The following is a 14,885-nucleotide window of genomic DNA, read 5'->3' as shown; positions in this document are numbered from 1 at the left end:
CTCCCCTCACTGCCCCCGTGTCTCTCTGCCAGTGTTTGCCTTCTGTTGCTTAGCTGCCCCTGCATTTCTGTGACCTTTCTGCCTTCTGTGCCACTTATTTCCCCTCTTTTTCTGTGACCTTTTTGCCCTTCTTGTGACCTTTTGCCTGCTGTGCCACTCGTTTCCCCCTGTATTCTTGTGACCTTTTTGCCCTTTTTGTGACCTTTCTGCCCTCTGTGCCACTCGTTTCCCCCTCAATTGTTGTGCCCTTTTGCCTTCTGTTTCCTTTGTCACCCCTCACCGCCCGCTGCTGCGTCCCCTGCGGCTCCGCCCCCCTGACTGCCTATTCGCTGCCCTGCCTCCAAGCTGCTTCACTTCCACCTCTCCATAGATGCCACTGACTTGCTGCACCTGTTCGTGCCTGGACCGCGCCCAGTGCCTGAACCCCTGGCCCCCGCACCCGCCATGACGACCGCCACCACTACGATGCCAGCACTCTGCACGCTCTCAACCCCAGACGGACCCACAACTGCTTCAAGGCCGCCCCAAAACGCACACACGGTCCCTTCACCTGCCGGAACTGCAGCTACACCAGCCACAGAGCCAACGAACCACCCGGCATGAAAGACCTCAACCACCTCCACCCTGACCTCCACCGACTACATCCTCCTCTGAGACCTGAACTTTCACCTTGAGAACAACAACAACAACACGTCCACAACCCTGATGGATAACCTCGCCAACCTCGGACTGAGACAACTCGTCACAACACCCACCCACTCCGCCGGCCAGACGCTCGACCCCACCTTCTCCTCAAGCCCGCATGTCTCCATCAGCCACTCCTCTGGACTGACCACCTCTGCATCCACTTCACCTTCCAGAAACCCACCACACACCACCGCACCCAACAGATCCCCCGGCACCGCTGGAGCAAAATCACCGAAGGCCAACTACATGCAAACCTCGCTCTCAGCCCCCCCACAGAACCCTCCAACACTGACGTCGCTGCCCACAACCTCAGACGCTGGATCGAGGACTGCGCCAACACCCTCGCCCCGCTGAAGAAAACCCCCCACAGGGACACCAGCAAGAGGGCCAGCTGGTTCACCGCAGAACTCCTAGATTCCAAGCAAGCCTGTTGGAAACTAGAGAAGAAATGGCACAGTGAACAAACTCTGGACAGCCACGCAGCACACAAGTACGCCATCCGCAACCACCACCACCTCAGCAGGGCTGCCAAAAAGACCTCCTTCAAAGACCACCTCGACATCAACGCACACGACAGCAAGGAGCTCTTCAACATCGTGAAGGAACTCTCCAACCCCAGCTCCAACACCAACGACATCCTGCCATTGCAAGCCCTGTGCGAATCCCTCACCACCTTCTTCCACCGCAAGATAGCAGACATACACGAACGCTTCAACACCCAGACATCCCCAACTGACAGCAACACAATAGACCCTCCGCACACCATCGACCACGTACCCTTGCTAGCGTGACCGTTAATGACACCATCAAGACCATGAGCACAATCCACTCCGGCTCTCTGTCGGACCCATTCCCGCACCACGTCTTCAACAAAGCAGTCAACTCCATCGCACCCCACCTAAGCAACGTCATCAAGCTCTCCCTTGGGACCGCGACCTTCCCAGAGAGCTGGAAACATGCTGAGATCAACACCCTACTCAAAAATCCCAAGATACCTCAAGAACTTCCGGCCCATCTCTCTGCTCCCCTTCCTGGCCAAGGTCATTGAGGAAATCGTTAACAGACAGCTAACCCGATACCTCGAAGAGAACAGAATCCTGGACCCTTCCCAGTCAGGGTTCTGTAGCAACCACAGCACCGAGAACGCCCTCATCGCTTCCACCGACGACATCAGGACCCTGCTAGACAATGGGGAGACTGCAGCACTCATCCTCCTAGACCTCTCCGCCGCCTTCGACACCGTCGGCCACCGCACACTAAGCAAACGGCTCCATGCCGCAGGGATCGAAGACAAGGCTCTGGAATGGACCACCTCCTTTCTCTCGGGCAGAACCCAGAGCGTCTGCCTCCCCCAGTTCCGTTCCGAAGCCTCCGAGATCATCTGCGGCGTACCCCAAGGATCCTCCCTCAGCCCGACACTGTTCAACAGTTACATGGCCCCGCTTGCACACGTCGCCCGACAGCACGACCTCAACATAATCTCTTACGCCGACGACACTCAACTGGTCCTCTCCCTCACCAAAGACCCCTTCAACGCCAAAGCCAAACTCCATGAAGGAATGAAGGCCGTCGCCGACTGGATGAAGATCAGCCGTCTGAAGCTGAACTCGGACAAGACGGAGGTCCTCATCCTCAGCTCCAACCCGTCAGCCTGGAACGATTCCTGGTGGCCAACGCCACTGGGGGCAGCCCGACCCCACCGACCACGCACGCAACCTGGGAATCATTCTCGACTCAACACTTTCAATGACCAAGCAATCAACGATGTCTCCTCCTCCTACTTCAACACCCTCCGCATGCTCCGCAAGATCTACTAATGGATCCCGACAGATACAAGAAAGACAATCTCCCAGGCCCTCGTCAGCAGCAGACTCAACTACGGAAACGCCCTCTACGCGGGAGCCCCAACCAAGCTCATCAATCGACTACAACGCATCCAAAACGCCTCAGCACGACTGATCCTCGATGTACCACGTATTTATCAAAGTAACAAGTGGTCCTTAGCATATAAGAATAAGAGAAAACAAAGATATTGTATAGACCACAATGGGCTACTATATAGTTCACAATCCCTTGTCCAGCCGGACAGGGAATTTTTATTGATTTGGTAGGTTGTTTGATGTAAAGATACAGCACATAACCAAAACAATAGGGTTACAGTAGGGCACAGTCCTGTGCCGTACGTGGGGAGGAAGTGAAAGGGACAGTAAGTGAAAGAAATATCAGGCAAACAGAGTGAGCTTGCAGGTCACTGATATGGATTTAAATTGGCAGTGTATCCTGGAGTTACTCATACATACAATAATACAGTAGGGTCACATGTATGAATTACTCAAAAAGGAGTCGACGTTTCGATCCCAAGCTCGGTTATAAAGGGATCATCTTCAGGACTTGAAAATAATTTTGCCTGAATAGAGCTTTTTAAACGCCTGTTTAGAAAAAAAGCAAGGGAGAAAACAAAGACATACGTGTAGTCAATTTAGACATAAAGCAGGTAATAGTCAGCACTCGCTTTTCAAATACAGTATTCGGAATCGCAGTGAGAGGTGTAGCCATAAGGCGTGGGCATTCTGTGCAATCCTTTTGAGAATCATGCTGCTGTAGAGATAAACATTATGTGAACATTCAATGTTTTAACAGCTTTTTGGCGGCGGCAGTCTTTAGGATAGGAATGGCACGTGCAGGTGATCCAAGTTCTAATATTCTACGCAGAGGTGGTGAGGCGTGATGCCGTGGTAAGGATATGATACGGAGTGAATGTGAAGGTTTAGTGAGGGGGCATGGTTGGGTAGTTGCCACATCACCACATACCCCCACCTGAGAAACCTGCACTGGATCCTTGTCAACAAGAGGATATCCTTCAAGCGCCTCTTCCACGCACACAAGGCCCTCCACAAGACCGGCCCAGCCTACCTCAACAGATGACTCTCCTACACCCTCAACCGCCAGCTGCGCTCAGCCGACCTCTCACTCGCCACTGTCCCGCGCATCTGAAGAACAACCATCGGCGAGAGATCCTTCTCCCACCTCGCCGCCAAGACATGGAACACCCTCCCACTGAGCCTACGACAGACCCAAGACCTTCTGACCTTCAGGAGGACACTAAAGACCTGGCTGTTCAATCAGTAGCGGCCCCCACCTCCTCCCCAGCACCTTTCAGACCCTTGCGGGTATGTAATGCATGTAACAAATGACTGATTGAACAGCCGGTCACGGAGGACACTGGGCAGTTTAGCTTTGTTGACTTTAGCTTTGTTTAGCTTTGTGGTGGGTGTGGTGGGTGTGGTGGCGTTTTGTTGTGCGTTTCTCGTGATGGTGGCAGCGGGAGCCGTTGGTCACCAGCTGTGAGGGACGGTGAATGGTTTCAGCTAGGAGATCTGAGGAGCGTCTCTGCACGGGGCCCATTGACAGAGAGGGATAGCGCGCTTGGAGGATCCACGTGTCCTAGAGGCCATCCACCTCTTAGAGGATGCGGACCGCACTGACATGCTGCGGCCCGACGTGATGGTGAGACCCTCTAGGAGCACAGCGGGTGGCAATCGCCTGTCAAATGCCCGCGGCGTGGGAAGCGGGGCGCTGTTGCGCGGCCTACCTTGGTGTTTAGAGAGGGGGCGACACGGCCCAGGAAGAGGCAGGGGACGCGGCGGTGAAGTGGGCGAGGGGGGGTGGCTCCCACAAGAGGAAACGTGGCAATAAGAGAGGTGGTGTGGTCCCAGAACAGGGGTGGAACGGTGGGGGGGACGCGCCCGCCATGGTGAACAGTGGGGGGTTTTCCCCCTTGCTTATTGACAGCACGGAGGAGGGGGAAGGGGCAGGGGAGGGGGTATGGGGGGACATGGGGAGAGAGGCGGCTCCCCAAGAATGGCTATGCCTATGGCTTTTTTCGTGGCACATGGGCAAAGAGACGGTGACACACTACCTGGATGACTTTTCCTGGTGGGACTGCCTGGTTCGGTGGACTGCCAGCAGCAGCTGGACAGTTTTACAGAGCTCATGGGCTACCTGGGTGTGCCCCTGGCACCAGAGAAGACTCAAGGTCCAAGCACGGGGCTGTCATTTCTGGGTATAGAACTAGACTCTGTAGCCATGGAGACCCGTTTGCTGGGAGATAAGAAGGTGCATATGCTGTTGTTGATTGACACCATGTTGACCAAGCAGAAGGTAACGGTACGGGAAGTGCAGGTTCTCTTAGGGCACTTGAACTTTGCTTGCCGGGTGGTGCGAGCGGGGCAAACCTTTTGCAGACGTCTAGGCGTGTGCCTGTCTGCTTTGACACTACCGCACCATCATCTGCGCCTGTCGGTGGGTATGAAGGAAGACCTGCGCATGTGGCGTGAGTTCTTGGAATGATTTAATGGTATTCCCTTGGCCCCCCCAGAGGAGTGGGAATCGGACGCGACCATCTCCTTGGATGCGGCGGGGTGGGTGGTTTTGGACTGTATTGGCAGGGGAAGCGGTGCGCTGAGGTTTGGCCCCCACAGTGGCAGAACGGGGGAAGGAGCATTGCATTTTTGGAACAGTTTCCCCTGATAATGGCGGTGACGGTGTTGGCAGGGGGGCTGGCACACAAAAAGGTGATTTTTAAGGTGGATAACATGTCAGTGGTACATGTCGTGAATAAGCAGTCGGCCAGGGACCCACAGATGCGCAAGTTGTTTAGGGTATTTGTGCTGCAATGTTTGGAATATGACATTTTGATTCAAGCCCGGCATGTGCCGGGGGTGGACAATAACATAGCGGATGCTTTGTCTTGTTCACAGTGGCAGAGGTTCCATGGGCTAGCCACGGAGGCGGACGAATGCAAGATGCCGGTGCCGACAGGGATGTTATCAGTAGGAGAGAAAGAGTTGCTCAACTGGTAAAAGGGTCAGTGGCCGTTTCAACGTGGAGGGCGTACGAGCAGGCTTGGCGGGACTTTTTGGACAGTGGGGCGACGCGGCTAGACAGTCATGGGTTGAGTGGTGAGCAGGTGGTGCACTTCATTTTGGCAATGATGGATAAAGGAATGTCCAAGGTGACGATCGCGGGCAAGCAGTCGGCCATAGCATTCATGGGAAAATTGTGGTGAGGCTATGCACCGTCGGCGGGTGAACTGGGTGCATGTTTATTGGAAGGATTGGCGCGGGAACGAGGCGCTAATGCCTCACAGCGCCGCCCGTTACGGCAGGGATTCTTGTCGGCTTGATAAGGCTCATACCGGAGATTTGCCGCAACAGAGAGGAAGCTATTCTGTTTTCCACGCTAATGTTGTGGATGTATTTTGAGGCTTTTCGGGTGTCAAAGCCCCTGGGGACAAGAGGGAAACAGGGGGTACGGTGGGGGGAGGTGGAGTTGCGGACCATGGAGGTGGCGGTTTAATTGCGGCGCTCGAAAACTGATCAACGGGGAGTGGGGAAGTGGGTTGTCATGGGACGTGTGGCGGATCGGGCGGTGTGCCCCGCGGTGCGGGGTGAGATGCTGGCGTCCAGGGCGAGTGATGAGGCGGGTGAGGTTTTTGAATGGGCCGAGGGTAGCTGGGTGTCAATGTCAATGTCAATGTCAGAGTTTCTTATATAGCGCAGCTTATCACCGTAAGGTCTCAAGGCGCTTGCAGCACAAGGAACCGGAAAGAAGATGACAAACAGAAGAAAAAAGAGATTAAACAGCACAGGGGGTCCTACTTGGGAAAAGCCAGGTTTTCAGTGCTTTACGGAATTTCTGGTGCTCCACGATGGAAAGTAGGTGAGTAGGCAGTTTGTTCCAGAGTGTGGGGTCAAGGTAGGAGAACGAGCGTTGGCCGTACCTGGAAGAGCGCACACGGGGTTGTGTCAGCAGAAACTTATTGCCAGACCTTAAAGGTCTTTTCGGAACATACCAAGTAAGTTTTTTTTTAAGGTAGCGAGGCCCTTTACTGTATAGTGCGTTGTGGGCCAAGCTAAAGATCTTAAATTGGCTTCTTTGCTGGACGGGAAGCCAGTGCAATTTTTCCAGACACGGCGAAAAAGCCATCCTAGGTGGCATGTCCAACACTAGTCTGGCGGCAGTATTCTGCAGAATCTGCAGCTTTGCCAGTAAATCCCCATTCAGGCCATGGTACAGGGCATTACCATAGTCAAGACGACTAATGATAAGGCCCTGTACCAAAGGTTTTCTTGCCTCAATGGGGAGCCACCTAAAGATTTTCCTGAGGCGACGCATTATTCCCTAGCAGGTGCCCGTCATCTTGGCTACATGATTTTTCATAGACAGAGTGCTGTCAATAATTATTCCCAGTTTGCGGACAGCCGTCTTGGGGGTGGGACATATCCCCAATTCGGCGGGCCACCATTCCCGGGTCCAGCACTTCTAAGCCTTGCCAAACAGGATGATTTCTGTCTTATCAACGTTTAGTTGGAGCTTGTTATCTCGCATCCAGCTGCTGATCTCACCCATGCAGTTTTTAAAGCGAGTGCAGGTGTCTATAGAATCTGCACCACACGTGATCAGCAGCTGGGTGTCATAAGCATATGACACAGTTTTAAAGCCAAATGATTTAATGATTTTAGCCAGAGGAGTCAGGTATAGGTTGAAGAGCAGCGGGCTCAAAATCGACCCTTGGGGCACCCCCACAGTCACAGAGCGACTGCCGGAGACCAGGGAATCGACTCGAACGGTGGTGAGGCGATCAGTAAGGTAGTCCTCAATCCACCCCAAGGCCCTCCCTCTGACACCTATCTCCCACAGCCGATGTTTCAAAATGCCGTGGGAAATGGTGTCAAAGGCCGCAGAGAGATCCAGGAGGATGAGGATGGCCGAATCACCCCCATCCACCGCAAGTCTGATGTTATCCACTATCTCAACGACAACCGTCTCAGTACTATGGGCGGCCCGAAAACCGGACTGAGAAGGGTCAAGAGCACCACACGCTTCTATATAGGCCGTCAGTCGGTTGTTAATAAGAAGCTCCAACCCTTTGCCAAAGAAAGGTAACAGCGATATTGGCCAATAATGGGATGGTAGAGTGGGATCATCCGAGGGTTTCTTCAAAATGGGCTTTACTTGGGCGTGCTTCCATTTAGTGGGGTCGTGCGCTTGCTCAAGCGAAGCATTGAATATGGCTGTAAGGGGTTCTGCAAGCAGAGGCATTATTTTTGTACCACGGCGGGGAGGGAATGGGTCCATAGGCGATCCTGACTTTATTTTACTTAAACCTTTCAGGGTTTCATCAACGGTGATGGGGGCAAATTCAGTTAAATGGAAGGCTTGGCTGCAAGCCCCCTCCGGCGAGGACGTTACTGGATTCCTATGTAACGGGGGTTGATTCGAGTCTGAAATAGGGAATGCAGAATATATTTTTTTGATTTTATTCTCGAAGAAATTCGCCATTGACTCAACCCATTCTATGGAAGGGCTAAACGAAGATTCTCAACGCGGGGGGACGTAAATTCCTTTAATATCTTATATAGATCCTTACTAGAACTTGCCGCAGTGTTTATTTGCTGCGTCAGGTAATTCTTCTTCGCCATTTTTATATTTTTCATATAGCTAAGATGGAGCCGCTTGTACTTTGCTTTGTCCGTTTCCATTCTAGAAGTCCGCCAGTGTCGTTCAGCAGCTCTACTAGCCAGTTTTTCGTTTTTTAAACTGGCCGTAAACCATGGAAATGCTGTCGATTTTACTTTAACAGTAGTTTCCGGAATGGCTTGGTCTAAGGCTTGTAGAATAGAGGACTCCAACTTAGTTACCATTTGCTCTAAAGAAGAAAAAGGGCAATCTTCAGGTTTAAAATGGGCTTGGAATACTTGCGGTGTAAGTTTATGCCATGGACGAATCCGCACTCTGACATTGTTCACGGGGGGAATTAAAATATTATATGAAAAGCTAAACTTTAAGAGATAATGGTCCGTCCAGATCATGGGGAGGGGATCTTCCATATGAATTTTAGGACTACTAGTAAAGATTAGGTCAAGAAAGTGGCCTGCACGATGAGTGGGGCCCCTGACTCTTTGTGTGAGACCCAAGCTTTCCATTGTGCCAATGTCAGCGGCGCAACTGCTTTGGGTTCTGCAGCATGCCCTTCGCACTATGGGGGAGAACACCAGACTGTTTGGGGCGCACTCCTTTCGTATAGGCGCAACAACAGACGCGGCAAAGAAGGGGTGGGGAGGGAGGATTTGATGCAACTGGGGTGCTGGAAATCGGACTGTTATAAGACATACATCAGGATGTGGGGTTTCAGGGAGGAGAAGGCTTGATTTGTTGTTGCTTGTCTCACATATGTGTCTTTTCAGATGCGGAGGCGGGACCGACCATAGCAGGATTGTCCATCCTCATCTTAGGACACTCTTTCATGAAACAAGCGGAGCGATATGAATGGGACAAGACCAGGAATTTGAATCTAGCATTGGATCCTAGGCTTTTGGTTGTTACTGGCAAGGGAAGAGGGGCATGAGGTGGCATGAGTTAATTCCAGCGCTGAGTAAGGTAGTTAAGGGGGGAGTTTGCCCCTATGTTCTGGTTATTCATTTAGAGGAAAAGGCTTGGCGTTGCTGAAACAAATGAAGCAGGATTTGCTGGAGATTCAGCTGCACTGGTCTGGTTGTCATGTGATATGGTCTGAGTTTATACCGAAGAGATGTTGGAGAGAGGCTGAACGGGCGTGAAGAAAGATTTATAGGGTCATGAGAGTTTTTTGTGACAAAGAAGGGTTTGGAAGGAGGGAACATCCAGAGCTGCGCTATGCGGCAGTGTATTTCTTCAAGGAAGATGGGTTGCATATGTCCCGCTATGGCATGGAATTGTATATAGTGCAGTTGAAAAAGGCTTTGGACAGAGCAATAGGGGTGTGCAGATACCCGAAGCATCAGAGTCCTAGTGGGGGGGGGGTCGGAAAGCCGCCGGGGTCGACTTTCCGGGTGGCTTTTTTTCTGGTCAGTTGTGGTATAAAGATGTATAGTTACAGTTATGAAAGAACATAAGAAGTTTACCTAGTTAGGTAGTTGTAGAAAGGATAGGAAATTGCAAGTTGTGTTTATAATTGTTGCAGGGGGGAACACGTTTATGGGAGGGGGTGGGGGATAAAGTAGGAAGACAATATTTAGTTAGGTTTAGGTTTGTTCGGCACAGGCCAAGGGAACTTGTATGTAAGGTGCACCTGTTTCCAATAAAGCTGCATTTTTCACACCATCAAGCTGGTCTGTGGTCTGTGCTGCCCCCCTTTTTGGCCCAATAGGGCTTTGGGGTGGTGTCCAACCAGCGGGAGGCCTGTCCCCCCGGGGGGTTTTGGGCCGGGGGGCAGCCAGAGCCCATTGGGCTGGTTGGGCTCCATTGACCTGACGTTGGGCTTGTTGGGCTTGGGTTGGGCTAGTTTTGGGCTTTGGAGTTTTATAACCGGCCATCTTGTGTCACTAGCCTCCATTTTGGTGTTTGTGACACATCAGCCGGTCAGGGAGGACACTGGGCAGTTTAGCTTTGTCCCGCCCTCCCTCCCTAGGGAACGAGCTTCCAGCTGGTTTTTGCAGGGTTTGTTGTTGGATAGCTCATTACTTTTTCAGCTAGGTAGTTTTCTTGGGAGCAGGTGCAACGGGGGAATTTTGTATTGGGGTTGTCGCTGGAACAGGTGCTGGTGTGGTGCGCTATGTTTCTTTGGGGCGTTTTTCCTAGGTCAGTTGTGGTGTAATGATGTATAGTTACAGTTATCAAAGAACATAAGATGTTTACCTAGTTAGGTAGTTGTAGAAAGGTTAATAAATTGCAAGTTATGTTTATAATTGTTGCAGGGGGGAACATGTTTAGGGGAGTGGGTGGGGGTAAAGTAGGAAGTGAGGTTTAGTTTTGTACGGCACAGGCCAAGGGAACTTGTATGTAAGGTGCACCTGTTTCCAATAAAGCGGCCTTTTTCACACCAACAAGCTAGTCTGTGGTCTGTGCTGCCCCCCTTTTTGGCCCAAAATAGCGATTTAGCTATTTGGGTCCGCTAGTTACAGAGAAATTATACCAGATGGTAAATAGCGAAAACTTTGAAAAATGCACTAAAGTGCATTTTTCAAAGTTGTAGGTTACACACACACATGTCCTTGGGGCATGTGTGTGCGCAACATGTGTGCACAGATCAACTTCAGGGGTGCAACAGCGTGTCCTTTTGAAACCCTTGCACCCTTGTAATTGCATGCGCAATTTCCCATTCATTCCCATGGGCCTGTAGGCCCATAGGAATGACTGGGAAACCATTCCTTAATTGCGACTCGCAATTTGCGAGTAGTAATTGAGGAATGTTTAGGAATCGCTATTTTTATAGCAATTCCTACATGCATAGGCTTTTGCGATTCCTTAATTGCGATTCCTTAATAATCGCAATTAAGGAATCGCAAAAGCCTACCTTGATGCATGTGCCAGTTAAAGTCTTACTTTCTGGTATGATTAAATAGTATTTTGACAACTTCTACACAAGAAAGACAGCATGGCATATGCCTATGAGTAAATTCAGATGTGATGGGTAGAATGGATTAACCTAAATCATTTGTACTTTTGGTTGCATTCTAATCCATCACTCTTTTGCTCAGTTTGCCACTACAGATAATGATCAACAGTTTGCAAATCATTCTCGGTCCTTCTACAATAGGAACATTTCATTTGAAGCTAGTATGTTTGCACTGAATGTCAGTATATGAAAATTCAGACCAATGTATGACTGACTGGGCCTCATTAGTGCCGCTCTGAATATGGCCTATGGCACAATGGACTAGGGCGTCCCCATTTTTATGCAGCCATCATGATAAGCACTTAGGCCGTCTCACTTAGAAAAAAAGTGATGAATGGAGTGCTAGGTTTAATCTAAACCATTGGTAATTAATTGGGATTGAATTCAAGTCCAAAGTCTTTTGTTGACTTTACTACTAAAGACAGACAGTAACCAACCGCATGGTATCAGTCTGAGCCATCTTCCAGTAGTAGCAGCCCAGACCTGTTTAGTGTTTCTCAGTGAAGTACCATAGATGCTCACTCAGTGACAGCTACATAACATTTATAACCACTGTTCATGCAGAGAGAGGGGCATCTTGATCCTCACATGGCTCCGTCTTTTGTGAATCATGGCCCCTTCCTCAAATGATCCACAGTGATAAAAGGGATATTACATTTGGCACTTTTGCATATTTTTGTAAAGTATTTGGTACTGGTGTCTCTGTAGATAATAGTAGCATGCTTTGTCTCTCTCAAGAATCCATTCTGACTTGAAAACTTACCTTGCACTTTTCCTTGGTGTTCATGCATGGTATGTCAAGATAGACCTTGCAGATAACATAGCCCTTCAAATATTGTGGAACAAGCTTTGCGTCTGTGCTCTGGGCAAATGCCCAAGTTAAGGATTCAAAGGCTGCAGAGAAAATACAAATCAGTTCTGTCCAAAAGCCAACTTATGCTCTCTCTATATACACCCTTAACCCTACCAACTTTCCCCTTCCCCAGAATACATGCTTGTGGTTCATAAAAATCAAGGGGAGGGTGGGCAGTTTTTAATGACTTTTAACACACTCTAATACCTCAGCTGTTGCTCAAAATAATACAGAGCATATCAATTTTACATACAATGTACAGAATCTGTTCATTTTATGAAGAAAAGCGAAATAGTTTCTCAGAGATAAATTCAACACCCAGAAGATTTTGGAAAAATTCTCAGACAAACTCTGCAGCTGTTGATTAAAATGAAACATACAATTATATAAAATTATCCCTGGCTTTTTCTGAAAAATTGCAAGTATTCTTGTAGTGGGTACTCACTCCATCCAGTTTCTGAGAAGCTTCCTAATACTAGTTTATACTTACCACGGCAGAAATACCAACAGTGAGTGAAAGTTCTTGCTTTCTTCATGATGGGTAGAAAGCGTTCAAGGATTAAACCCTCAGAATACTTCATTGTGGACACTGTGAGGTGATAACAAAAAACACAGCTCAGACTGGTTGCATAGAGGAGGCAAATGCCGGTGGTGCCCGGGTGTACACAGGTGCCACAGTGGAGATGGGAGTCCTGTAGTGCCCTTCAAACTGAAACATACCACAAATAGACCTTAGGACTGGGATGTACTTTGAACTGAATGGTTTGCGTTGCTCCCTGGGCGGAAGGAAGTCTCAAATTGCACTCTTTTACATTTCAATACATTATTCACTCTTTTAAATTATTTTCCAAATCAATTTTATTATTTGCTGCTTTTTATTCCTTTGTGTCATATTACTTTCTTCAGTTAAACAAAGATGTGTTCTTTTTATACTTTAATGCCTTATCATGCCCAAAGGAGTGCAATTGGTGACCCCCTCCCACCCAGGGAGCAACGGAAACCATTCATTGAAATCATCCTCATACTCAGGAGGATTTACCAATTTGCACCAACGACCATAACACCAATTGAAATAACATAAGTACATGGGAGTGCTATGGTCCTTCCCCATTTGGATCCAATATATGTACTTTGAACTTACATGGGTGGCACAATATAAAGGGAGAGCCTTGGGGTGTACATTGAAGTGAGATGGGTGGCCCAACAGAGAGACGGTGCAGCCTTTGGGCTTCCTTTGATCTGACACAGGCGGCACACAAAGATTTAGAAGAGTATTTGCTTAGGTCCTTTCTGGAGACTGGCTGTGTTTCCTTGTAGGAGATTCTGGGAAAAAGACAGCCAATTCCCTGAGAGTCAAAGTCTAAAAGGAGTATCTTTTTATTCTGTGATCTCACAGTAGTATCTGGCTACTAGTATTTCAAGTACAAGAGGCCATACTTGTTAGAAGGGTTGCTCATGAATTCCCTAGGCCCTGAACCTGGGAGCATCAATTTCCCCAAAACTAGAGTCAGAAAGTAAAACTGAAGTGGAAGGGGGAGGGGGTAACGAGTAACAATGATATCACAGAGAGAGTACCAAATATGCGGAGTAAAATTCTGCCAGAAATTGTATGGATCAGTAACTTAATCTAAAATGTTCAAGTGAGACAAGTAAAGAAAAGTACTAAGTGGAAAAGCTGAAGCTGAGAACCAGATTGGATTATACATTTCCGAGAAGCAGGCAGTAAGCAGGATGACGGCCCAACAGTCTTTATCTGCTGTTAAACCCTATGGTTCTAAGCTTAACTGCCAGAACTACTGATGTTGAAATTTCACAGTGCTGTACTCTCCTAACCGGAGATCCATGTCTGTAGCTATCACTACCCCATTGTGCTTTGAATATTGTCTATCTTGGATTGTGTGATCATTGTACCAATAGTGTCCAACAGAACTTAATCCATTTCCCACTTCACTTAGCATGGTCTTCCCTGATGCAAGGATCTCTCAAATGCCAGGCAACTTACCGTGACCGTGAATGACTTGTTTGAGGCACAACGCAACATATGGATGTGGGATGGCCTCCATCTCAAAAAGATCCAGGATGTTCCTAAGTACCGCGCTGGGAAGCCAGCGAGCAAGCTCCACCATCACTCTGCATCCGACTTTCTCCACGTCTGTGAACTCAGACAGCTGTTCAAGATTATGGGAGATCAGTTAGCAATGAAGACCGACTACTTTTTTTAAAAAAACAATCCCTAGTATCAAACCGGCAGACCATAATCTTTAATTCTGTAGAATGTAATATCTAAACTTGAGGCTGGGAACATAGCTGTTGTCAAATACTAAGAGGGAGAATTTCAAACCTTTTGCGTCACAAAAGAGGTGCTTTCCACCGCAAAACTTGATTTGTGCTGGAAAGCACCCTATAAGTAGCGCAAATCAGCGCAAAGCTCCGCTTTGCGTTACTTTGCACTGAGGGGGCATTACATGAGTGGTACATGGGCATTCCCATGCAACCACTCAAGCCTTCTGATGCAAAACCATATTTACAAAGATTTGGAAACATGGTTTTGCACCAAAAGTTAACACCCCATCAAAGGAGGCGCTAACAGGAGACATGCTTTCATTTCTCTCTGCTTTTCCAACTTTCCATGCATGCTGCACATATGCAAAGTGGGAAAAGCTTTGCATCATGCCTAGCATAGTATTTTGTACAGGAAGGGTACCCTTTCTGTACAAAACCTATGCTACACTCATGCACGCACCCTAGCGCTGCAGCGCTAAGGTGTGTGCATGGTGCACAGCTGCTGAAATTAGCGCCGGCACAAGGGAAAGGGGGGAGAGAGCCCCTCTCCTGCTCCCTCTCTGTCACGCAACGTAGAACAGCCTCGCTGGGGGCTGCGCTGCATGACTTTTTAAAAATCTCTCC

At 49.0% G+C, this 14,885-nt stretch overlaps 1 protein-coding gene across 1 annotated transcript in view; it reads right to left on the bottom strand.

The window, feature by feature from the left end:
* The window catches only part of LOC147708721 (uncharacterized), a 228,112-nt gene extending 214,008 nt beyond the window's left edge, over nt 1–14,104 (bottom strand). Inside the window, exons 1-3 of the mRNA XM_086927369.1 lie at nt 13,981–14,104; nt 12,469–12,567; nt 11,889–12,019 (exon numbers count right to left, since the gene is read on the bottom strand). Coding sequence (XP_086783495.1) covers nt 11,889–12,019; nt 12,469–12,567; nt 13,981–14,104 — 354 coding nt within the window. The remainder of the gene's footprint in view (nt 1–11,888; nt 12,020–12,468; nt 12,568–13,980) is intronic.
* Nucleotides 14,105–14,885: the final 781 nt, after the last annotated feature.

The sequence above is a fragment of the Lissotriton vulgaris genome, chromosome 6, assembly GCF_964263255.1.
Source record: "Lissotriton vulgaris chromosome 6, aLisVul1.2, whole genome shotgun sequence".
NCBI classification, from domain to species: Eukaryota; Metazoa; Chordata; class Amphibia; order Caudata; family Salamandridae; genus Lissotriton; species Lissotriton vulgaris.
Note: the sequence above shows the minus strand (reverse complement) of the source record. Positions and strands in the feature narration are given on the sequence as shown.